The 25,112-nt window shown below is 40.9% G+C and overlaps 1 protein-coding gene across 3 annotated transcripts in view; it reads right to left on the bottom strand.

Annotated features, from left to right (window-relative positions):
* iqsec1b (IQ motif and Sec7 domain ArfGEF 1b) overlaps positions 1-25,112 on the bottom strand; it is a 345,135-nt gene that overhangs the window by 72,662 nt on the left and 247,361 nt on the right. Inside the window, exon 1 of one of the 3 annotated variants that reach the window (XM_083939509.1) lies at positions 9,514-9,634. The exons of the other annotated variants lie outside the window; for them this stretch is intronic. Within the exon in view, the coding sequence (XP_083795635.1) occupies positions 9,514-9,548 (35 nt within the window). The 5' untranslated portion in view covers positions 9,549-9,634. Of the gene's footprint in view, positions 1-9,513; positions 9,635-25,112 lie in introns of those variants that run through there. 3 annotated transcript variants of the gene reach the window in all.

The following is a 25,112-nucleotide window of genomic DNA, read 5'->3' as shown; positions in this document are numbered from 1 at the left end:
GCAAAAACATTCTTTGGGAAAATCTGTATAAATGTGCTATGAAGAATTATATTTACAACACAGAGCCTCTCAAGATCAGATTAAATTAGGAAAAGACCCCCCGCTTGACTTGCATGGGTTTAATGGCAATGGTCTGTGACAAACAATGTTTTTTGAAATTACTAGGATTACAGTATGTGACCAGCCAGATGTTGGTGGCGGAGTTCTTTCTCTCTTCTTTGCTGAGCTACCTTGATGAAAACACAAAAATAGAATTGGACAGAATGTACAGCTGTTTGCTATGGAGATTTGACTAGTACAAAAATAGCATGCACTAGGTTGAGACTCTGGCCGAATACACAGCTTCTACCTAAGGTTGCAGAACAGGCCCGTGGTGAAAGAGAAGTGCACAAATCATCCATCAAGATGACTAAATACATCAGAGAGAATTAGCAATAGGCTAACGTGTTTGAGCTTCAGACAGGAAGCGGCTGGGCAGCAGAGCCTCTTGGGCGGATTGCCAACTCACGGTATGGCAGACGTATCAGAATGGTATGTGTAGTAAGCATCTTTTATCAGTGTCTGTTGTTTGTTAGCTTGTTAGGTTGTAACTGTCAGTGACTTACAGCTTTGATGAAGGAGTGTTTTCTCTCTGTACTGACAGTCCGCTCTGAGCTGGAGGTTACAAGTTTCTTTGCTGGTGTTGTGTTGAAGTTTTTCCACCGTTGAATAGTTATTCACATACCAGACAGTGATTGGTTTATTTACTAGCGACACACTCACTTAAGCTGCCAGGGATACGTTTGAATGTCAGATATCAGAAAACACCTCCGTAGTAACAAACTCTGTTCAGATACAAGTCACTGTAGTCAATGTCAGACATTTTAAAGGACACAAACACTTTTTTTGAGTGAAGTGGAAACACACTACTAACATCATCTCAGTGAGTCTGTCATTTGCCGCAAATCAGTTGATGCAGAAGTTTATCCGGAAGTTCTTTGCTATAGAACGATGCACATAAAAATGCCCGCTGCTCTGACGACCCTGCAACGTTGATTTGTGTGGGAATGATCTTCCTATCCCATTCTTTTCTTATGAATAAAAAACCTCCATCACACTGCATTTTGTTGGAACTCACACATACAGGCATACACACAGCCACAATCTGGAAAGCGCTACCTCCAGCTGTTAGGAGAAACTTCGTAATCCTTTCTGAATTTACAAAGGTGAAGGTGGAACTCTTCCTGTGGAGACAATAATGAACTTTCCAATGCCATGCTGGGAGAAGCACTTTGGAAGAGCAAGATGGTGAATGTGGCCAATAAATTTTAAGTGTTTGCAGGATACTGTAAGAGCATTGCTGTATCTCTAATCCATCCGACTGCCATTAGCAGGTGCAATATTGCTGTTATCAGAGTCAAGGAGAAATCAGGCTTCATTGCGCCTCACAGGGCAGCCAGGGCTGGGCCGCAGGTACCCCCCTGGACCACTGACAACCCCAGGGTCAGAGCCTAGCTGGCTGAGACAGATTGATCTGCGCTCAGGGCCACTGTGGCCATTAATGTTATATGAGCTCAGCCTCATTGAAATGCATAAATGATGATGGAGGACCCCAAGTTGCGGCTGTGTCCCTGAACGCCCCAGCCACTGTTCGTCATTGTTGAACGAGCTACAGGTTTCCTCTGATGCTATGACTGGCCAATTATAACATCTGACAGTGATTAAAAAGTACTAAGAGTGCAGCCTGAGCTACAATGACATCTAAGTTATTATTGTGGCATTTATTCATCTTTATGGTAATTTAAATCCATTGCACTTCCATCCAAGCATGTATTAAGAGTAATAAACTGAGAGGACATTTCTGTCTTACAAAATGTTATTGTTTAATCTGCTGATACTGCTGTTATAAACCCATTGAGTGCTTTATATGTGTACAAAAAGGCAAATTCTGTCTGAGTGGGTTTCATATTTACAAAGATTTACTTTAAAAAACACTACAAACCTACTGAGATTCTGCCAAAGAGAAATCAAAGTACAGGTGGAAATAAGACAACGCAACGCTGAAATAATTACAACAGCTGATCACAATCCTGGCATACAGTCAGATAAAAAGCACCATTAGAGCACTACCTCAGAGAACGGTAGTTGAAGCATTACCAGGAAGCCTGGTCTGCTGTGTGCCTCACTGCAGAGACACAGGTACAAAACCCAATTCCAATGAATTTCGGACGTTGTGTAAAACGTTAATAAAAACAGAATACAATGATTCGCAAATCCTTTTCAACCTATATTAAATTGAATACACTACAAAGAAATGTAACGTTCAAACCAGGGTTTCCCCCAGCACTTTACAGCTTAGGCGGCCTAAACAACACATTGCTGCTGCCTTAACTGACGTTTTCCAATGTTACTCCGTCCTGTTTTCTCCCTTTCATTCCAAACTAGTGTTGCACGGTAAAACGATATCAGAAGGGTTCTGTGGTACCCTATTAGTATCATTACTTTATGAACTTTGTGCAACAGCAGGGCAGTGTGTCTGTGTGCAGCTTCTCTCTGCTTGATCACTGCCTGCAGCCAGAGTGGGCGTGGTTTCATAGTGCAGACCTGCAGACACCTCAGAGTAAAAAAAGCGACGGGTGCATGACAGTACAATATATATATATATTTTAACATACCATACATTCAGAATTAGGGGTGTGACGAGACCATCATCTCACGAGACGAGACATGATATTGAGTCCATGAGAACGAGACGAGATTTTAACACTATTTTAAAATTTCAGTATTTGATTTTAGCAGAGAGCTGTGGTGGAGCTGAGGTGTCTTTGCATGGTACTTTTGTTATCAGTGGTGTAGCCTACGGTACTCACAGAGGTAAAGCTCAGGAGCTGCCAACAGAGTCCGTCAGTTGTGAAACTGTAACAATAACCTGTAGCCCGATGTTTAAGAAGCTGCTGGCCTCACGTGTTATGTGTTTGTGTTACTGTGCTGACGTCACTATCTTCTTTCACTGCTTACATATTGTTCCTGTCTTATCTGTCACTCTGTTGCTGTTTAGCCACTTACATACTGATATGGCGAGACATCTGGTCACAGTCTGGAGCCCTGTGTGTGCTTCAAGATTCTGAAGATGAGTAGAGTAAGTCACCAATCAAAGATGGCAGTGGCTTTTGGACATACCAGAACATGCGCTGGTGTTCACAAGGATGATCTACAACACCAGTTATTAAGTATCTATTTTAAATTAGTCAGTGCTGATAATATAATGTGCATTTTCTGTTGATAATTTATAATATACAGTATATTGTAATTGTATATCAGTAGAGATTGGTCTGATAAGAGCACCAACCTCCACCAGGTCTGGGTTATTTGTGTTGTACTGTAGTACACCATGATAGTTTGTATCCACATGAAGTGTAAATGGTAAATTTCTCCTTTGTACGATGAATTATATTATTTTATTAAATGAACATTTTAATTTGCTATAAAGCTCGGCAGCTTTTACAAAATATTATTTTGGCTTTTTAAGTTTAAGTGTTTTAATGAATAAAAATTAATAAATAATTTTAAGTTCCATGTTCTGTCATCTAACATTTTAATACATTAATATACTTGATGATGTTTTAGTTTTTCACCCTGGTTTTGTTCAGTATCAGTATAATTTTTTATAATCAGTATAATTTTGGTATTGTGACAACACTATTCCAACCCATGATGCCATGGGCACTAACACACCCTCATACCATCACAGATGCTGATAACAATCTGGATGGTCCTTTTTCCTCTTTGGCCCAGAGGACACAACGTCTATGATTCCAAAAACAATTTTCCACTTTGCGTCAGTCCATCTCAGATGAGCTCGGCCCAGAGAAGCCGGCGGCATTTCTGGGTGTTGTTGATATATGGCTTTAACTTTGCATGGTAGAGTTTTAACTTGCACTTGTAGATGTAGTAACAAACTGTGTTAACTGACAATGGTTTTCTGAAGTGTTCCTGAGCACACGTGGCATGTTGGTTTTGGGCCTTGATACTTACGTGCAGAGATTTCTCCAGACTTCTGAATGTTTTGATGATATTATGGACTGTAGATGATGAAATCCCCAAATATCTTACATTGAGAAAGGTTGTTCTTAAACTGTTGGCCTATTTGCTCACAGTTGTTAACAAAGTGGTGAACCTCGCCCCATCCTTGCTTGTGCATGACTGAGCCTTTCGGGGATGCTCCTTTTATACCCGATCATGACACTCACCTGTTTCCAATGAACCTGTTCACCTGTGGAATGTTCCAAACAGGTGTTTTTTGGAGCAACTTTCACAGTCTTGTGTTTCCCCTGTCCCAGCTTTATTGGAACGTTTTCCCTCGATCAAGTTCAAAATTAGTGAATATTTCCAAAAAACAATCAAGTTCATCAGTTTGAACATTAAATATCTTGTCTTTGTAGGGTATCCAAATGAATATAGGTTGAAAAGGATTTGCAAATAATTGTATTCTGTTTTTATTTACGTTTTACACAACATCCCAACTTCATTGGAATTGGGATTGTAAATCAGCTTTTACACAACAAGACCAGATGTGAAAACCCTAACCAGGTTGAAACGAATTCCTTACATACTAAATACCAAATATGTGAAATTGCTGAGGAATGGCTGCTAAAATAAAGTGACCTTTTAATCAATTTAACACAGATGCCAGGCTGGCTGATAAATGTGCCAACAGAGCATGAGAGAACACAGCATGCACTTTTCTCAGCAAGTATTAAAAGTCATTCACATGATTTCAGAGTGTGAGCAAGTAAAGCTCTAATAACATCTGTCCAGCTGACCGCCAGTGGCTCACCCACACTCACCATACATCTTCAACTCTCCCCTTGCTGCTCTCTTTGCCTCTGTGTTGTGTTACAAAGCCTATCCAGCTCTGGTCTGTGTCAGGTAGAACTCCTCCTGAGATCCTGCTGTAGCTCTTTACCAGCTACGGTACAGAGGGAGGTGCTTTCAGAGTGCGCCCTGCCGACAGCTGAGTGACTGCTCAGTTTTGTTTACACAAGGAGCACAGGCTCTCTATTCTGGCTCAACAAAGCCTGGTGCGTGGACAAATGTCCTTCCCCTTCCACTTGTTCAGAATCAGCTACTTATCAGAGGTAACCGGCACAACTTTCTTCTTATTCATCCCCAAAGCCCCACAACGCTTTACACAGTCGGATGCCCAGCTTCTACTGACTTCAATGGGGAAGCGTAGAGCGGGTTGTTCCACTGCAGCCAAACTAGACGCTCATTGGATAAATGCTGGGCTTTGTACCGCCCATCGGACGCTCAGCGTCTCTGGGGGTCTATGGGACAGTGGGCTGGCCCGGACGCTTAGCTTCTGCATGATAATTGGATGAGTTCCTTTTTTGATTGACGAAGATGAGCGAATCAGCGATCTTGAAGAATAAACATCCACCAAAGCATTTTCCAAGTTTTTTATTCCGTTCTGAACTGATCCGGAGACTTAACTGATCCCCAGCGACTTTGTCTTTGTTAAAAAACGACTAGTGTTTTGTTTTGTGACTCTGTTCTGTCACTCTGCGGTTTATTTCCCCAACGAGCAGTGGCAGCTGCGGAGCTTCTCCCCCGCCACAATCACTCACACTCACAGGCAGTCACACTTCACAGTAGCCTGGCGCAGCAGCTCCGGCTGGGCCAAGGCCGTTTAAGCAGCCTAGCTCTGCTGGCCATTGAGAGGACACTGGCCAAGTCCCTGGAAAAGACGCATGGTTGGTACAACAAGATCACAGATCATTTTCTTGAAAAGGAACGAAGGGTAGAATTTAGATATGAATAAACTAACACATTTATGATGTAGGCCGGAAAATTAGCTTCCTCAAAACCTCATCACTACAGCAACCAACAACCTACATTCAGCTGGACTGTGTCAAATCTTGTGAACACACCTGGGAAAAGTACAGACAGTCTCTCTGGACTCTCATATCTGATGTTGATCTCTTTTCTGATTCGGTCAATGTCAGTTGGAGCTGATTTGATACATTTTTTTAAACTAGCAGCAGCATGCACCAGTGACTTCAGCTGTGTTTCATTAGTTGTTCCACATTCCCTTCTTTACTTCCCCTCAGCCCTTGGTATCAAGGAAGCACACATCATCAAATTAAACACACCTGCCCTTGTTCACTTCAGCCCAAACTGTCAGGGATCCACCTCCACGTGAAGGTCTAGCGCTGTACTGCTTCTTACTAATAATCACAAATACCTTTAGACTCATTTTAATGAGATGAAGGTGTTTTCTACGCATGATTGCAATGTCTGCACCGTTGGCACTTTGTAAACAGCTACATCATCTTTGATTCAGAAACTTCTGTTTGTGGTCTGTATCATAATTATCATTATTATTATTGCTATGATATATTGCAAAATAACATTTATTCCATGCGTTTACAGATAATCTTGAGAAGAAACCACACAAGTCAAGAATAAACTTAAATAAGTAGACTAAATATTTACTGCTACTAGTCATTTTTGAGTAAAATATTAAGCTATCAATGAGATTTTCTTCAGAAACTATCTGATAAACAGCCGAACTGTCCACACATGTAAGAATACGGTCTTATAATAATATATTATTTAAAGAAAACTGAGTGAAATAGATTGTCACTGAGGAAAATATGAATTACATTCTGTAAAGTATGAACATACATAGATCAGAAGACTTTGAGAAGCTAACAGTTTTGTTGCTTCCTCTGTCAAATGCCACTCCATGATTGTTACTCACACAGAGATACACAGTCCTTTTCTCCTCCTCTTCAGTTAAAGCTATGGTCTACCATTTGGAATACTGGTAATCATTATTAACATCGTTTATACAGCGATTATGGTCCTGTAGTCCGATCTAAACAATATGAATAGTAAAAAGAACCAAAAAAATACATTCAGTCTATCAGCTGTAGGCCTGCATAGAAACTGACCAATGGTTATTTGAATGTGTCTCAGAGGCTCAACTGATTTTCAGAATGTAGACCATAGCTCTAAGAAGGTTATCAGTATATTTGCTTATATGCCGTCAAATGGAGTTGTTGATGGGATAGAGGACTGTGCGACAGTGGAGGATCTACAGCTTAGTGCAAGAGCAGATCCATTTCCCCAGCAGAAAACCAACCTGCTGTTTAAGTAGCAATGCACCTGCTGTCGGCACACCTGGCTTTTAAAAGGAATGTAAGATGACACTCTGATTGGTTTCATCACATTATACCCCAAAACACACCCATGAATAATGACAAGACTAAATACCTTGCACCTTACTTTGTGCCCTTACTAGCAAAAGTGGAGTTGGACAGCCTTACAGGCACTTGCGCTATGCAATTTAGACCAAGCACCATAGACCATTTCTTTATCTTTAAAGTTCAGCCTTGTTGGAATCCCAGGTCAGCCCTGCTTCACAACACAGAAGGAGCAGATCTGGCTATACACCAGACATCTGCTTGTAGACCAACGGCCAACTTTGATATGCTGTGTTTGCTCAAAATTGGCATTAAGCTGTGCAGCGCTGGAATAGTGGAAACACCAGATGATTTGTTTTCAAGTTCAGCAGAGATACTGTACTTCCTTGCCTCAGGGTGCATAGGAGGGAGACAAACACATACTGCATGTCATCTCAAAGTGGCAGCTTCAATTGCAGTCTGAATCTCTGAGTCAGGTTCCCTGGCCTCTACTGTTTCACTGGCAAACCTTTTGAAATGGTATGCATGCATACATCTTTAGAAAAAAAATACAGTTTAAGAGTTCAAACAAAGCAGGTTAAAAACTCCCTACAGATAGTGAATAGGGGGAGAGGAAATAATTAAATTCAAGATGCTAGTTAGCCAAGTAGCACATTAACAGCACAACCCCCATTTTGACAGAACACTTGATACTTCCTGTGCAGTAGCGATCAATAACACAAACAATAAGAATCTCCAATCAGATTGAATTCTCTCACAGAGGGGCTCTGCCGGTTCCAATGCCGATTCATCATGCTGATTTGGCCAAAAAATTGTTCTGTTTTTTGGCATGCAGACCCCACTTTCATCAACCTTGTTTCCAGCCACAGTTAGTGACTAGCTTGTGAACACAGTGGAGCATTTAGCAGGTAAAGAGCCAGAACTGGAAGGAGAATGAATACTGTCCTGAACGTGACTTCACATGGATGCTAAAGTGCCTTTGTGTTGGCTGAATGTGTAAATAGCAGGTAATTGTTAGCCAAAACAGCTTTATGATGTACTAATATCTCATCACTGTGTTTGTTCCACAATAAATGAAAATCAAATAATGTAACCATAGACTGTATCAAATACTGTAATTCATGTTACTACTATACTTTGTATAGTGACATTAAGCTAGAGTTACATTACGCACGATGGACTAGGATAATTTAAGGTAGCTATTTAAAAATATCTGACTCAGGCCTCTCGGCCCTGTTTACATGTGTGAATGACTATGTGGTCATTTTTAGACAGAAGGGACTCCAAGCCGAGAGGAAAAATCATGTAACTGTGGCATTCATGAGAAATTAGCAGAGATGGAAAATGTCTGATGGCCAAGTTACACAAGACGGTGTGCGTGTGTGCACCAGACAGGGATCAGAAATTCAATAAAACGAGTGGACTTGCTGAGAGCGAGGGACATTTCTATATTAAAGCATGAACTCCAGGCTGTGGCTGGCCGACGCACGGAGACTGGAATTACAGAGCATAGGAGTTTATGATTGGTGATTTGCTACTGCTGACTGAGGCTGCTCTAGCCACAATGGCCACTAATTTTAGCTTTGCTGTAGTGAAACCACTGTGTGGAACCATTAATGCTTTAACCCATCCCCGACACAGCATCTCTCATGACCTGTTTCAGCTGGTACGCTGTTTTCCATTACACGGATAGAACAGTATGTTTTTGAACACCACATGCGAATATGAAGTGTTGTGAGTAACAAGTACAGTTAATCATATAGTCTTGCCTGAATTTCTGGTATGGATAAGAATGCACTTTCTCAACCAAATTAGTGCTTAAAATCCACAGAACACACAACAATTTAAACATTCAATGAAATGAAAATTAAACTTTATTCTGTTTTATATTATTGTAAAATGAACAGCTTTGCATGCCAGTTGGACGGAACAAGCAGTCTGGCTTTGTCACTATTCAAATTCAAATTAAGGATTAAGTTAAAAACATATATTGACTAATTTAATTATCAACTTACCAACTAGCCTAATTGTTGCAGCTCTACAAAATAAGTGGTAGAAGTGGAACAGTTAAACAAAAAAAATGAAATAACTAAAGATGATGATCTATATCCCAGATGTCAAACAAGCAAAGCATTTCAACAGTGACATAAATACCTCTGATAAGTATTCCATGTAAGAAATGCTGTGTCCCAGCTCCAGATCTAGTAAAGGTGTCCAAATGCATTATAAACAAATTGAGTTTCCAGCACACAGACCAGCATCAGCTTGAAGGCTCCCCCAGCAGTACACCATCATGCTTTGGAGCTCTGTAACACGACCCCCCTACCTTATTGTCCGAACTGAGATGCAGTACTTCCACATTAGATCCCACAAGTCCCTGGCATCGTCAGACTGGAAACTTGAAATTAAGACTGGTTATGTTCTCTGAGAGGTAAAAGAGACCCAAATGCTTTTTAAGCATCTGGCTGAACAGTGTGCATGAGAGAGGAGCGGCAGTCCTCCTACCAGCATTCACCCATGTCACTCCTCTCTCTCTTTAGTTGCCCACAAAACATGTACAAGTCTTTTCTTACTCCTGAGAAAAATTACCTCCCTTCTGGAGGTGGGGATACTTCAGTCACTGCTCCTTTTATTTCCTCCCTTTCCCTACTTTTACTCCTTCGTAAAAGTAGTCACAGCAAGCTTTTTTTGTTGAGAGCAGAGCACAGACGTATCCAGCATTACCAAGTAAGCTGCTAAGTGGACCAGACAGGGAGTAAAATCCCTCCTTGCTTCAGTGAAACGCTAGTGCATGTTCACATTCCACCAGTCGGCCGCTGCCCCTTCCCCACAGCCTATCTCTTGCTGCTGCCACACAGTTTCTCCTGACTCATCTCTGTGGCTCTGTACAGGAAGTGTAGAACAAAAATGGCCTTAACCCCGGTTAAGGGAATAATCAGGTTATTGAAGTTCCCCTCCTATACATGAGCAAGGGTTGAATGGGAAAATGACGGAGTAACTCTTCCTCCGGTACAGTAGGTGACTCTCCGCCAACATACAGCTGGACTGAATACAGCTTTTTTTTTCCGGTTTTCCTTTGTTAAAATCACAAGCGGCCGACTTTTGGACAGAATTACGACCAAAATGGGTCTTCTTGGTAGTGATGTTACTTGCCGTCGCGAAGTCCTCCCTCGGTTTAAAGGTAACGCTCTATCTTAGTTTTTCTCACATTGTTTTCGGCGCAGTTGCTTCCTGGTTTATTTTATTTCTTGGTCAAAAGCCACTGCAGTGGAGTGGGGAGCATGCACAGACAAGAAACCCAATAATAACCTGAGAACGCTGTTGACATGCGCGAATAATTGGGGAACTAAAGGAGTTCTCTAGGTCTGTTAACCTGGGTATGAAAACCCAGATTTACCCGGGTATGGTGTTTACATGGTGTTTAAGAAACCGGGGTATGGTTTTTAAACTGCATGTAAACGCACTGAGTGAAGCCACACCCTGTAGGTTCCACCTTTTCTTCTAAAACTCTCCATAGATCATATCTGCCTAGTTGGTGTGAAACACACTGTTGGTTTAGGATAGGCTGCGCCTTCTTTGATGTCACTTATCAACTATTTGTCAAACTAAAATGCAGGAGAATAAAACATCACAGGTAGAGGAGTCATTTCAGTGAATCAGCCGAGTGGAACGTAGTATACTTGAAATGTATGATGTGTGTGAAAAATAAAAAAAGATGCTGGCGGGTGAAGGGGGCTGTAGTAAGTGCTGGATGTGAACAGTGGTGTAGCCTGAAGATCCTCTTATAAACTAAGGGAAGGAGTAGAGGAGCTCAAAAGAAATGTGATGGTGTGGACAGTTGTCTTCGTTAGCAGTCTGCTCTCTGTGTAATGGCTCCAGATCATTAGCAGTAACCAAATATGTCCGCTTGGACTTGATTGACCATGACAGTCCTAGTCACTTTTCATCATCACTGCATAAACCAATGACTTAAGTAACAAAGTATCTTTTTCAATAACACGTTTAAAATTATGCAAAATCCACACAACAATATTTAAAGTTAATTGTCTTTTAAGTTCCTATCTCTTAAAGAGTGAGTTAAAATAATGGTGATTGATCATATGACCCACTAATGAAAGCACTTGTTGTAGTATTCCAATATCTGTGTCTGTGGAGACATTCTCAGGCTGGATGTAAATAACCTGCTATGTTAGTGACGCTGCTGACAGCGATTGGTCTGTGGGCTGAGATCTTAACTAACGGTGATGTCATGTTATGTTAGTTATGCTGCATTTACTTGTAATCAGAAATCAGGAACCTCCAACTTAAGTCAGGCTTGTAGTAAGGGGATAAGTGTAATAGGAATAGGAACATGTTCAGGGTTTTGTCTGCCGCCATGCTGGAATCTTGATTGAAAATCAATTTAGTTCTCCCTCTCGCGACCAAGTGGGAATTAAAAAATAAATGTATTAATCATTTTTTGCATAATTTATAAATTCCGTATCAATATTTTGGGAACAGCTTTTGACACACGTAGGATATTCTGTGTATTTTGGATATTTTAATTGAACTCTTTTGAGGCCTAATCAACACAGGTTTACAAAAGTTCCATTGTCAACGTCAGGTGGTCGCCAAGTAATGAGGTATCCCGCTTGTTCCACGCAGCATACATCCATGGCAGCAGCAGACTAGTACATTTACATCATCTAATGACAGTATAAGCAGAAAATATGGCACAGAAACGCATTTCAGATTTTTTGGAAAAAACAGAACCATTGAAGAACACTAGTATTGTAACCACGACAACGGTAAGCAGCCAGAGTGAGGAGTCTGTCTGCCCGCTTCTCTCTGCAGTTACACTGGCAGGCCCAGCCCCTGCACCCACAACCAAGCAGCTTGTCGATCTCACAAAAGACAGAGGGCTTAAGTGTCTCACAGTCACAGCCCAAGATCATGTATGTAGCATCATGTTTGACAAAGCTCCAGCCACAAACAAGAGCCATGTTTTCAGAGACAGAAAAACTGATAGAGTTATGTCTGTGCCTACCCATCTCCGTGGCCTCATCCAAGCGCACTTTCTTCGCCTTGCATCTTTTGAAGACATGGGTACGCAGCACCATGACCCAGAAAAGACTCTCACAACCTTTGCTGACTCTTAACTCCCTCGGCATTCGTCCCGTCATGAGAGACTTTATCTCCATGATCCCAGATCACACAAAGTAAGTGCATGATGCAGTCGCACACTATCGTCCTTCATCTATTAATGCAGTTTAACGTCACACTATAGTATTTTTGCAAGGTGGTGGTGATGGAGATGGAGAGTGTTATTTTTGTGCGTGTGTTCTTTGCGTAATGGATGGAGAGAATTTTTAAATAACGTGCTTAATTAGTCAGAGATTATTTCCTTGTGATGTCCGTAAAATGATTGTGGAGCTACAGAGAATAGAGTCGTGTGTGACATAAACATAGATGGTGCAGTGACTCAGGTTCATGCCAGCTGACCAAATCTATTGCATTGTTATAGTTTTATTGTGAAGTTTAATTAATAGAGCATATTCATCTGAGAACTGATGACATATGTGTGTTACAGACCCTGGCTGTGTGCACTGAAGTGTAAATGACAATAAAGTAGTGAATCTCAATCTATTTATTCTTAAAATTTATTTTAAATAGGCCAAAAAAAACACCAAACAATTTTTTCCACAGCACCCCCTGTTCAAAATTACCTCCAGCGGCCTTGCTGGTATGTGAAGACTGACTGAACAAAACGTGAAAGTATCATAAACGTGAGTCACAGATCTTATTTTGGGCTGTGGGGGACACAGTTGTATGAATGAAAAAGGTCAGGTGGACGTGGTTTTGTGCACATAACTTTAGTTCAGTATTCAGTGGCTGGGCACATTTTGGATCTCGTGCACGCACATGTACCGCTAAATTTTTGTTCCCCTGCCCGCCTCAGCCCAAATTTTGACAAGAAGAAGAAGAAGAAGAAGAAGAAGAGGTAGAAGAAGAAGAAGAAGAAGAAGAAGAAGAAGAAGAAGAAGAAGAAGAAGAAGAAGAAGAAGAATTACTTTATTAATCCCGCAACGTGAAATTCAATTTTTTCACTCTATTATTATTCATGTTACACACACATAGGCCCGAAATACACACACATGCACAAACAGGACCTATATACATGCAATTAATGGAGAGATGTCAGAGCGAGGGGGCTCCCATTGGACCAGCGCCCCGAGCAGTTGGGGGTTCGGCGCCTTGCTCAACAGCACCTCGGCCCCCAGTCCAAAAAAGTCAACATACATAGCAACCATGAACATGACAAGATGGAGGGCTCTGAAAGAACAGGCTTGCCTGCAGTTACATCTTACCACTAAAGAGGCCGCTGGAAACTACATATCTAAATTCTTGGGTTCTTTTACACTATATTGTATCAAAATTTAAAATACTGTTAAGAGCAGTTAATAAGGTTCTGAAATAAGTTTTTGATGATGTCTCGTCAGAAAAAATGTTCACACAGACGAGTTAATGTATTAGTTTAATACATGTTAGGTTTAATAGAGTTTATTAACATTGTGTCATTTGCCCGTCAAAATAGCCACAGTGTTTCCCACAAAATTGATTGTATTTTGGAGGTATTTCATCAAGTTGACAGACAGGACTAAAGTTAGCTACTTTAGCAACTGTAATAGTGCCAGCACAAACCCCAGTGGTAGGTGTCTGATAAATTAGTAAAATGCTTCATCCACACACTCTTGTAAAGCATAGGACAGCACATTACAATCACCTAAGTGACAACTTTGTTCTGCTCATTTATTAGCAATCTAGCTAGCTAACTAACATTAGCTAGTTGTCTGTATGTTGGGGTAACACATTTAAAAAGTAACATGTGACATGTATACCTCTAGTGGAGGAAGAGAACAATATTTCCCTTTGACATGTGATCAAGTAGAATTAAAAAGTAGCATAACATGGACCTTCTTAAGTACACAATTACACAATAGCTGTGTACGGTACTTGAGTAAACCTTTCGTTTATTTGGTTTAGATTTCCATGTCTATCTATATTTGTGTATGGTTTTGTGGTCAGTGTGCATAGCTATGTGGCTAATAGAACATTTTTAATATTTTTTAGACCACTGATACTTCATGACGCCTACATAAACATTATCTAATTGGTAGTAGCTGGGTGTACCAAGCAAACTTCAGCTGCATGTCACCGATATGCTGACACACAGTAATGCAAATCCTTCCACTGATCATGTCAGAAGTTTGCCTTTGTTATTTTAGACGTTTAAGAATAGCCAAGTATTTTGACTCCCTGTTGGCCTCTGTGGCTTTTCTCTGAGCAGCTGCTGAACATTTCTCTCTCTCTATGCGTCTGCCTGTCTGTCTCTCATTCACCCCCCCCCACTCATGGCAGGCTATTAGCGGTCAGGAAGACTACAGTCAGTTATGTAGTGAAATATCAGAGAAGTGAATCTTCTGTTGCCCAATATTTGTCCCTTGTCTGCATATCTCAAATACAGCAAAAAAAAAACAAGCTCTAAAGCAGATGAAAAACAGTAGACGTATTTAATAGTTAATACTAAAATAATAGCATCAGTATCACTCTGCACCATGTCACAGGCTACAAAGTTCTGATTCACTCCAAGTTTCACAGCCACACTTGTAAACATCTACACAGCAGATCGATTTGACACATGGTGTTCAGAATTTGATGTTTTCATTTCACGGCATGAAGAAAATCACAGAAAGTGACTGATATCAAACCGCTACAAGGTGTATCTGCCACTGGGTAGGGGAGAATGAGCTGGCATGCTGAGCACCCTTCAGCACTCGGTGTGAATGTGCGGCTTGCAGAATATGACAGAGCTCGGTGTCAGCGCAAGCTCTGAGGACCGATACATTCACAGGCCTGCGCTCGGTTTGGCCCATGAATGAATACAATTAGCACTCTATAAAAGATGCCAGGCTTTTTAACACAGCAATTTACATTAAACCATTCATTACACCTAGCTACCACTATGTCAGATTTTCTAAATTGTTACTCAGTGGCCTTCTCTGAGCATGACAAAACTAATAAAAGTTACTCTCATTATTTTGGTTAGTTGGTGTGAATCCTGAAAGCCTCTAGAGATATATCTGAGATTTATCTGCATTCACACCAAAAGCGATGGAGGTGATAAAATCGCCTTTGATCATCGCTTCATTCGCGTCTATCGCAGGTAGCCAAGGCGGCTAACTAACTGAAGCTAACCCCTGGCTCAGCCTACTTTGCTGTTGTACTAAATGGAAGTGATGCTAGTGCTAACCAGGGATCTGAATGCTTTTAAAAGAACAGATATGAGCTCTCAGAGGAAGTGTGTGGCTCTTAAAAGAGCCATGGTGTTGTAGTGAGATCAGGCGGTCAGTGATTTAACCTCTGAAGCTGTACAGGCTGCTGCTCGGTCTCCTCCTCAGCTTCACTCTGCACTGACGGCTTTCTTCTTCTTCTTCTGGATTTCCGGTAGAATAGATGCTTAAAGGCACGTCGCTGCCACCAACAGTTCATAGTTATATCCATTATATTATATCCATAGGAACAACCTGGTTTACCCCAAGGATTACAACAATAGCGTCTTGGGTGAGCCTGGTGAGCCCCTGGATATTTCACGGAGAACTTTGATGATGCTTACCTCAATCTCAACAATAATTGGCTGTTGCGGCAGAGTTTCACGTGATGTCGCTTGCAAAGTTTGAAATTTTTCAACTTCAAGCGACACACGCTATGAGACAATAGACGTGATGCACGCATCATCGCTTCATGGCATTGCTCTTATCGCTCAGAACGCGTCGCGCGAAGCGACATCTTGTGTCATTGTGTTATTTACATTGATTTTGAATGCAAGCTTGACGCTTTCATCGCCTCCATCGCTTTTGGTGTAAATGCACGGTTAGGACAATCTCTGCTTCCTATAAAGGAAGTGTAGTAATAATGCATCAAAGTATGAATACAGCCAACTCCAGCAGGGCACAGTATACTCTGCAGAGTGACGTTTTTCATTTTGTACAGTATCTTTATTAAAGTGAATTAGTGATGATTAACCCTCATCCATGAATCATACATGAATTTTGCTCATAATCCTTGATGATTAAGATACGAAAACAGGAATCCATGGTAAAAGTAGCATAGTAGCAGTTTCCGGTCTTTTCGTGGTGCTTTTACTGGGGGATCGCCACCGAAGTGCAAGTAGAATTTATCCACACACTTCTAAGAATCTACAAGTTTTTTTTTCAATTTCATATTTGTACATGGCCATTTAATTTGTATACAAAAGTGACGTTAATGAGTTAAAGCAGTAAGAATGTTGAGGGGCAACGCTCAGCCTGAGCAGCTCAGGTGGCGGTTTACATTAAAAATGTAATATTAAGATTTTACAGTATATTTTGGAGCTGTTAAAGCATGTAATTTCATTGTGAAGGACTGAAGTATGTTCCTGGATGTTTTGACAGCATTGATGTTAATGTGGACGACCAGCAGCTCCCAGTGTTTACGGCGAGGAGATCGAGGTGTCCGACTAGGGCAGAGAGTAGCACACGGCTAATTCACCAGTGTTAGCGTCTTTTTGACGACTCTTGTAAAGACAAAGATAAATTAGTTGCAGTTGCAATTAGTAGTTTGGATACAAAGATAAGAAGTTAGACTTTAGTTTAACACCATTAAATTAACTCAAAACATTACACCATCATTGATATTTGTAGGTTAAACAGAACGTTTGATAGGATTTAGCTAAAAAATATCTGACTGGTGACACAGTTCCATTATGACAAGATTTTAGAAGTACTGTGTAAAGTCTTGAATGAATGAATTAATTAATGAGTGAAGTTATGAATTAATCATTCATCATCCTTCTGATGGTTTGCAGAAACATGATGAATTAACGGTAAGACCATTACAAAAAGTCACAGCCATGCGTTACGACAGTTATGACACAGCCTGTGAAATTACACTTTCTTTGCTGTATTTCTTATTGATAGATCTAATAAGTGGTGTTTCTACATCAATGTGTGGCTAACTGTGTGTGGAAATGTGGCTTGTGCACGTACGCCCAGTTCCACAATGATTGAGATTTATAAAACAGAATTGGATGTACGTGCAGCTTTATAAATCTTCTTTAGAAAGCCTTTTGATGTCCTGAATGTGGTCCTCAGTGGACACTGTTCACTCCAGTTCACAATGAGTATGGAATATTAACAGCCATGGCTCTGTCTGTTAATACTCTAATCAGATGAATCCGTGAGGAAAAAAGGGCAAAGACCCGATCTCTGTGTGGGGAATTGGAATGAAAGGAGACACTTTTATGTCCAATTATTCTGTCAAGAGTTAGTGGCGTTACATGAAGGGGCTCAAGTCACGTCTGCCCGGGGAAAAGTGGCTGAGAAAATGTGAGGCAGAGTGGAGTCAGTGGGTGTGAATGATGAAGGGTTGGGGAGATGGAGGTGGAGATGGGGACTGTCCTCAGCACTGATGAACTACTGTGTTTGGACAGTGTGAGTGCGCCCTAGATGTGGGCCAGTGACCCACGACAACAGAGATGGTTGAGCTCTATCCCAGAGTTTTTCACCTCGTTTTTCACTCCAGCATGTACTGTAAAATTACAAGTTCTCCTCATGACCCATCAACACAATAGCAATTATTGTCAATCCCAGCTATAAACATAAGTGGGGGTTGACACATTACCAATGGGGTCATTGATCTACTGTTGTCAAGAGGGGAACAGCCATATGTTATTACAAAGAAAAATCACAAAGAAGTCTTTACACAGTCAGTTCACCTGAATTACATCAAAACATTGTTGCTTACCTCTACTGAGATATCACTGTGACATAAGTCTGCCTCCTCCTCAATAGAGCGAAGTTGAACTGAATGATGTTTGCATTGATCTCAGGATCGAGAAATTACATTTAAAATAATTTGTGAACAACTCATCGTCACGGTGGACAATCTGCACAGACCTCACTGTCTTCAAATAGAGTTCTTCAGTAAAAAGCAGTCAAATAATATTTAAAGCATAATTTGTATTTGACTCCCACCATCGAAGGAAAAAACTCTAAATAAAAGTTCAGTAATTGTTGATGCTGCAAATAAATAGTGGAAACAAAGCAGGTTGTTTAAACAGCTGGGAAATACAACACGGTGCTGCATGATCATTTTAATCTGGAGAATGACCCTACACTAGAAGTCCACAGCTATGTGGCTCTGTGATGCTGTACTGAGGCACAGTGGTGCTTTAATCTAGGAAAACATGCTCATAGTGACAGGGATGTTAAGAAGATATATTAGTTCACCATCTTAGTTTACCATGTTTGCATACTAATATTTGCTAATTAGCATACTACACACAAAATAAAGCTGAAGGATTATGAGAATGTCATTAGTTTTGCAGGTATTTTTGGGTATCTGTTCATTTTAAGTACTGGACACATTAGAATTAACCTGATGATGTACTAGATGAAAAGTCATAGGACCACCAAAGTCTAAAAAAAAAAAATCTAATGAGAGGAACAGTGATGTTTCTATTCTTCAATTACAAACAAATATGAATACTTATTGTGTGCAGTATTTGTCCAGTGCACACAATTTCTTCATATTTAGATATTCTTTTGAATCCCTATTAGACACCACTACACAAAAGTGAGATTTGTTTTTGCAATTTGGTGAAGTGACCCTTGAAAAATGTATTTTATAAAAGGGCAAGACACAGACTGTTGACTGCTGCCGACTTTCCAGTTGAAGAGACCAAACCCTATTAAGAGCAGGTCTGCCCTTTGTGTATACGCTCATACTGACTCAAGCACAGAACTGAAGCTGATTACTGTCTGCTTTCAAAACAACTCCACAGCAAATTAACACTTTCCAATCCAAACAAACTTCCACAGAAGTTTGGCTCTTCCTCAAGCTAAATGAAATGGGTCTCCACCATCCAATCGCTCTCTGGTATTTAAATGGAAAACACACAAGCATTAGGCCGTGTTGTTAGGCCGTGTCGAAAACGGTCTTGGTCAGACACCAAACAGGGCCAGGTCAATGGCCAGATGTGACATTGTCAGACCCAGACCCTCTCTTACAAAACAGGAAGTATCAAATTATTGCTATTAAAAAAAGGAAACATTATTAAATAAATATATAATTAAATTATTTTTAGACTTGGTCGACTGGTCGTTGTATTCAGACGTTGCTAGAATGTCTAGGAAGAACGGCCAGCAGACAGACTTTTATTTTGGAACTATTTTCTAACCATAATAGGACATCTTGATTGGACATTAAACAATGGTCATATGTTTGCTGTTGGAAGACATACACTGGAATTAGAGAACAACTTATTAATACTTAATTAACTCTGAAATATTGTTTTTTTTTATTGTTCAGAATTTGATAAAATATTAGTTGTGGCTATACCATTGCTGTCCTAAATAACAAAGTCACTTCAACAAAAACCTTTATTCTGTGAAAAAAGCAGTGATCAAAATTAGAGAACACTTTCAGATTCCCCCAAATTATTGGTGTTAATCTGGCACCTGGTGACAATTGACTTCATTGTTGGACATCCTATTTATCTGGCAGCTCTCTTGGTTACTTTGCAAGATGGCAGCTGCTCTAAGGAGACTGAAACCCTGAGACAGCAGGGTGTCCAGATGAAGGCCAAAGGGATGACCCTTTATAATCATAATTTGTTCTCTAATTTTGATCAACAGTTTATACATAAAAGAGTCAAAATGAGAGCAGTAGAGACTGAGATATCCAACTTTTAATCTCTGGTGTGGGTCAAGATCCAAAAAACTATGGATCTACACTTCCCATAATGTAGCTCGATTGCATTTTTTGTTTGACCCTACCTGCCTGATAAAGGCCAATATCTTTCAAACATCCCCACTTGGTAATACAAGTTCATAGGGCAATTTTTTTTTTATTTGACAAAGCTCCTCCACACATAAAAAGACATTACACAACTGTTTGCAAAGGTGGTACTTCCTGTATTGAATGAACTCACTTTGATGTGTAAAATCTGTGCAACTTTAAATTGCAGGTAATTATAATTGTATTGTTGCAAACACATTCCATGTTCCTTTTTGCTAACACATGTACAAGAAGCAGACAGTAACATGAGCAGACCCTAAGAGGTGAACACAGACGATGATGCTCCAGTGCTGGATGGAAAAACACTGATCAGTATGCTACAGGGCATGTGTTGCCTCATGCTGTTGAGCCAATAACTATAAGTGGGACCACACATACACACAATAGACTGAATATTATGCTGGCGCTTGTCAGGCGCAAACCACAACAATAACGCTTCCATTCAGACCAGTTGACCTCAGACGTAGGGGCCTCGTCCCTCATTTCAGCTCCTCTCAACTGGATGAAATGGAGTGATTTTATTGGTACCATCCACAACGTTTGCTAATGGAAACGTGAAAATAATCATTCTAATGTGTAACAAACTGAACTGAACTGGACCGTCTGGTGGAAATGCAGCTATACATAGGTGTAAAAAAAGCATGAGGGCTTAAAATATGATACTTTACGAAACAAGAAAACAGAGGACGTCTCAAAAGCCTGTGCAATTCCCACAAAGTGCTGTAACACAAATTTAGAACACATATTCAAACACGGCCTTAGCTGTCTTTTCTCTAGCCTAGGGAAGAAATTATAAGCTTTATAATCAACAAAAATGTATATATATAGCACCTTACCTTTTATAGAATCCATGCAGAGGCTGAAGACAGAGGAACTGCCAGTAATCCAAACAAAAAGATTTGAACTTCAACATTATGTCAGCTAACTAAGGCTTAGATTAAAAATGTCATTGTGTACAGGGTCTATGGTAAAAAAAAAAAAACATGGCACAGTCTCATCTCAACATCTGCCTGTGTGTGCTGAATCAGGGCGACATAGAGTGGGCGGAACCTGCTCCCTTGGTTAACACTGATCAGTCCTATCCTGTCCTGTGCTCCCTGTATGCTCAGACATAAGCTCCTAGTGCCTTGATAGAGACGTCAGCCACTAGACACCATGGTTTCTCCTGGAGTTGTTGGGCAAAAGGTTTGTCCCTGTGCATCCCTCTCTTGTACAAAACCTCCTCCATGTCCTACTCCTTCTCTCCATGCTCACTCTTTCCCCATCAGTCAATAGCAGAGGAGGTTCCTGTCTCCATCATTACTGCTTCTCAGAGTTGAGTTACAGCTGCTCCTATTGTCTAAGCGGCCACACTGACAAGGTCTGACTCTGCTACGCCTCGCTGGGCCAACAAAGCACACAAAGGCCTCCCTTGGTGGCCGTATCAATTAGGCTTTATCAGATGCTGCACAGCCTCTGCCAGCACAGGCTGCTCAGCGGTGAGCTAATCAGCAGCAGCACATGGTGCGCAGAGGGGCAAAGCCAGCACCCATGAAGACCCAGCCTTACACACACACACACACACAAATTTGCATATAAAGCCTGGGCTGGTCGCCACGACAACCTTAAACACAGCAATAAAAGACACTGATGGGCCTTTGATGTGACTCTTGCTTATTGGTTGAAGACGAGTGCTCAAGGTCAGTGTGAGGACCAATCTTTATATTTATATTATTTTATAAATTCACACCTGGGTGGCAGCCTGTGTTCAATGAAAAAATGGGATCTATTAACAGAAACTCAAGAACACAAGAAATTTGTAAAAATAAATAAATAATGAAGCATAAAGTAGAACAGAAGAGTACAGATGCATGACTGAATTAATGATGAATGTAGAATCACAGGTCATCAATAGTCCCTAAAGTACAAATCTCTGCAAAAATCATAGTGTTGAAATATCATGGAGCTTTCACACAGGGTTTACATGTAAAAATGAAAAGAAACTATAAATCAGAGTCAGACTTGTCTTGAACTGCTGTCAATATACTGCAAAGGAAAAGAATGCCTATGAAAAACTTTACAAATGTTCAATCACACACACAGGGTGCCATGGTCACTCTCTGTTTAATACAAATAGATATCACTGTTGGATGGGTGTCATTGTTCTCTTTCATGATGATTCAGCTGTCAGTAAAATTCTGGCAGAGATGTTAAAACGCAGGCTGAATACGAGCGCTACAGCTTTCAGCTCTGGCTCCGTCAGCTGAAAGTGCCACGGAGCAGGCTAGGTGGGAAGCTGTGGGAAGCTGTGGGAAGCAATACGGCAATTACTCAGCCTGGCACACAGCTTTGAAGTGAGAACAGACAGCATTTTGTAAAAGGCTTTGACTCATGAAAACAGCAGAGGAAGGTTTACAGGATTGAACAGATGGTGTTGCAGACCAACACACAAAATCCTATCTCATTCTATATGTCAGGGGTCTACAACCATTCTGATATGAAGTGCCTTTTAAATAGTTCTTGTTAATCAGTGTGCCATCTACCGATCCGCTCAAGCGTTGCAATTTTTCCCCCACCTGCGCCATATTCTGTGAAGAAGGCAATGAGTACTAAAAATTCAGAGGCAGGTCTTCATGGACTGCAGATGGGGAAAAAGTCAATAAAACTACCATAAATAATAGGCTGTGCACCTTCCAATGACTGGAAAAAACAAGGGTCATTTGGCATGCGGATGAGAGGACACTTCAACATTTCCAAAAAACTCTCCTAGGGCGCACTTGTCCCCACCTCCCTCTCCCCCCGCTGCCCAGGCCCATTTGTACTCACACTACCTGGGCCTCGGCGGAATGCTTCTTGCTGCCTATACGTCATCACGCCTTAACACGTCACACACATTGATTGACGTCATCGCGATGCATCACTTTGTTTACAAAAGTGCGCGGTCTTTTGGCCACATAATGGAAAGCAGTGCAGAAAACATGGTAGCATTTTTGGCTTGAATATTTTCATCTGACCAAATCTGCAGTAAACACTCCACCTCCGCATCACACCAACGTGAACCTTTCGCCGCCATTGTTTTAAATGTCCGCGCATGATCCGTCCTTCTTTTTTTAATGTCTGAACAGGCGCACATAAAATGACGTCAGAACCGTAGGCCTCGTGATCGTACACGTGCGCACGCTCGTGCTCGTACATGTGCAAATGTGCTTTACAAAAGCCCACAATCGGCAAGCATACCGAGCCTTGGTCAAATGAACTAGACTTTAGCCGTGAAACGTGCTTGGGCATGGTACGGATGGACAGTGTGAGTGCGCCCTAAGACGTCAGACTTATTATTAGTGTGCCAATAGGCTCAAATACCTGTAATGAGGCGGGTCTAGACACTTTTATCCAGCGGTGTAGTAGAACCGCTGCACAGAAAATGATCTGTGCATGCGCATCTTTGCACGGACTTGCGGCCGGGTTGCATGCGCTCTCTCTCTCTCTCTCTCTCTCTCTCTCTCTCTCTCTCTCTCTCTCTCTCTCCCATGTGCAAGCCTGTCTGTCAACAAAGACTTTTACACGCTTCAAATATTTAAGGTGGAGTGTTTTCTTTCATGTTACTTGTACATAAGTTGACGTTGTGAATCATACGGGCCACCTTAAATCAAACTACAACTTTTCTGTATTTCTCACTTTGAGAAAGAGCAGCGCGCAGCTGTATCACTAATCAGCTGATCACCGGGGATCCGAAACCATTCAGGGTATTACCTCACCTTTTTTTGTAATAGAAAAACTGTGAGTGTACAGCCATTTGAGAGGATGAGCCCATTGAAGGCCTAGACTATAGGGTTGGGCGATTGTTTTTTTGGACATCTCTAAATGCACAGTAGGACGCAGATACTAGCGATAACTTGGTATAACATCTTAGATCTATTGGTAAAGGGAAATCTTGCCGTTTTTCAACCGGCTCTGTGTCACTGCAGTGTGCAGTACATTGAGATGAATGGCATCCGACTTTCAGAGTTCTCAGTTGACCCGCCAGCGAAGGTCCACCAGATGATACAGGCCTTCTATTCGATTCCCAATCGGCACAGCATTTCATCAATCTAGTGCAATATATTTTTCCAGTCATCAAAGTCAGCAAAAAGCTATAATGGTATATTGCAATTAAAGGTGGGGTAAATGAATCAGTGGTGTATCCTCCGTTGAAGCCACGGTGGTGCTAAAAGTGAACGGTTTCCTTGAATAGCCACTTGAGGCTGGCTCAAAAAGCGGGTAAATTCCCATACCATATATTAAAATGCACAATTTCACAGCAAAATAATGTTTACAGCCTGGTACAAAAAAGGTTTTGGTCCCTGTAGCTAATTTCACTATTTGAAACAATGAATGTGTATGACTGCTGTATGTTTGAGGTGGTGGTTGGAGGGGCCACGCTCCCGTCAGTCTGCCCCAGGGCATCTGTGACTACTGTCGTTGTTTACCACCACCATGTATGTTTGAATGGAACCTGGACTCTGTAAAGTGCATTGAGTACTGAGAAAGGTGCTATATAAATCCAATCTGTTATTATTATTATTATTATTATTATTATTATTAAAGTCAGGCCAGGTGGCGACGACCAGAGCCACCCACACTGAGCTTCACAATGGCTTTCAGAAACCTATGGGTGATGTCATGAAGACTACATTTATGTTTTGTACATCTATGGGTACTACTTTTCCTGGCCGAAAGATTATAATGATTATAATGATTATAATGACAGAGATCATGGAGTTTGATGATTCCTTCTAGGTTTAATTAGCTACCCCACGTTGCCCTTCCAGTTCCTGACTGTGGAAGTCAAATAGCAGTGGTAGGTTAATAGAATAGAATAGAATTACTTTAATGATCCCAGACCGGGAAATTATTTTGTAACAGCAGTAGTGGGTCAGCAAATAAACACTTTGTACATAAAATAAATAGAATCCAATATATACATAGTGTATGTATACAGTGCACAGTGTGCTATAAACAATAATATATACAACAAAATAGGCTAAATATACTATAACAATAATGATATATACAAAAAAAAAAACAGTAGAG

The sequence above is a fragment of the Echiichthys vipera genome (assembly GCF_963691815.1).
Source record: "Echiichthys vipera genome assembly, chromosome: X".
NCBI classification, from domain to species: domain Eukaryota; kingdom Metazoa; phylum Chordata; class Actinopteri; order Perciformes; family Trachinidae; genus Echiichthys; species Echiichthys vipera.
Note: the sequence above shows the minus strand (reverse complement) of the source record. Positions and strands in the feature narration are given on the sequence as shown.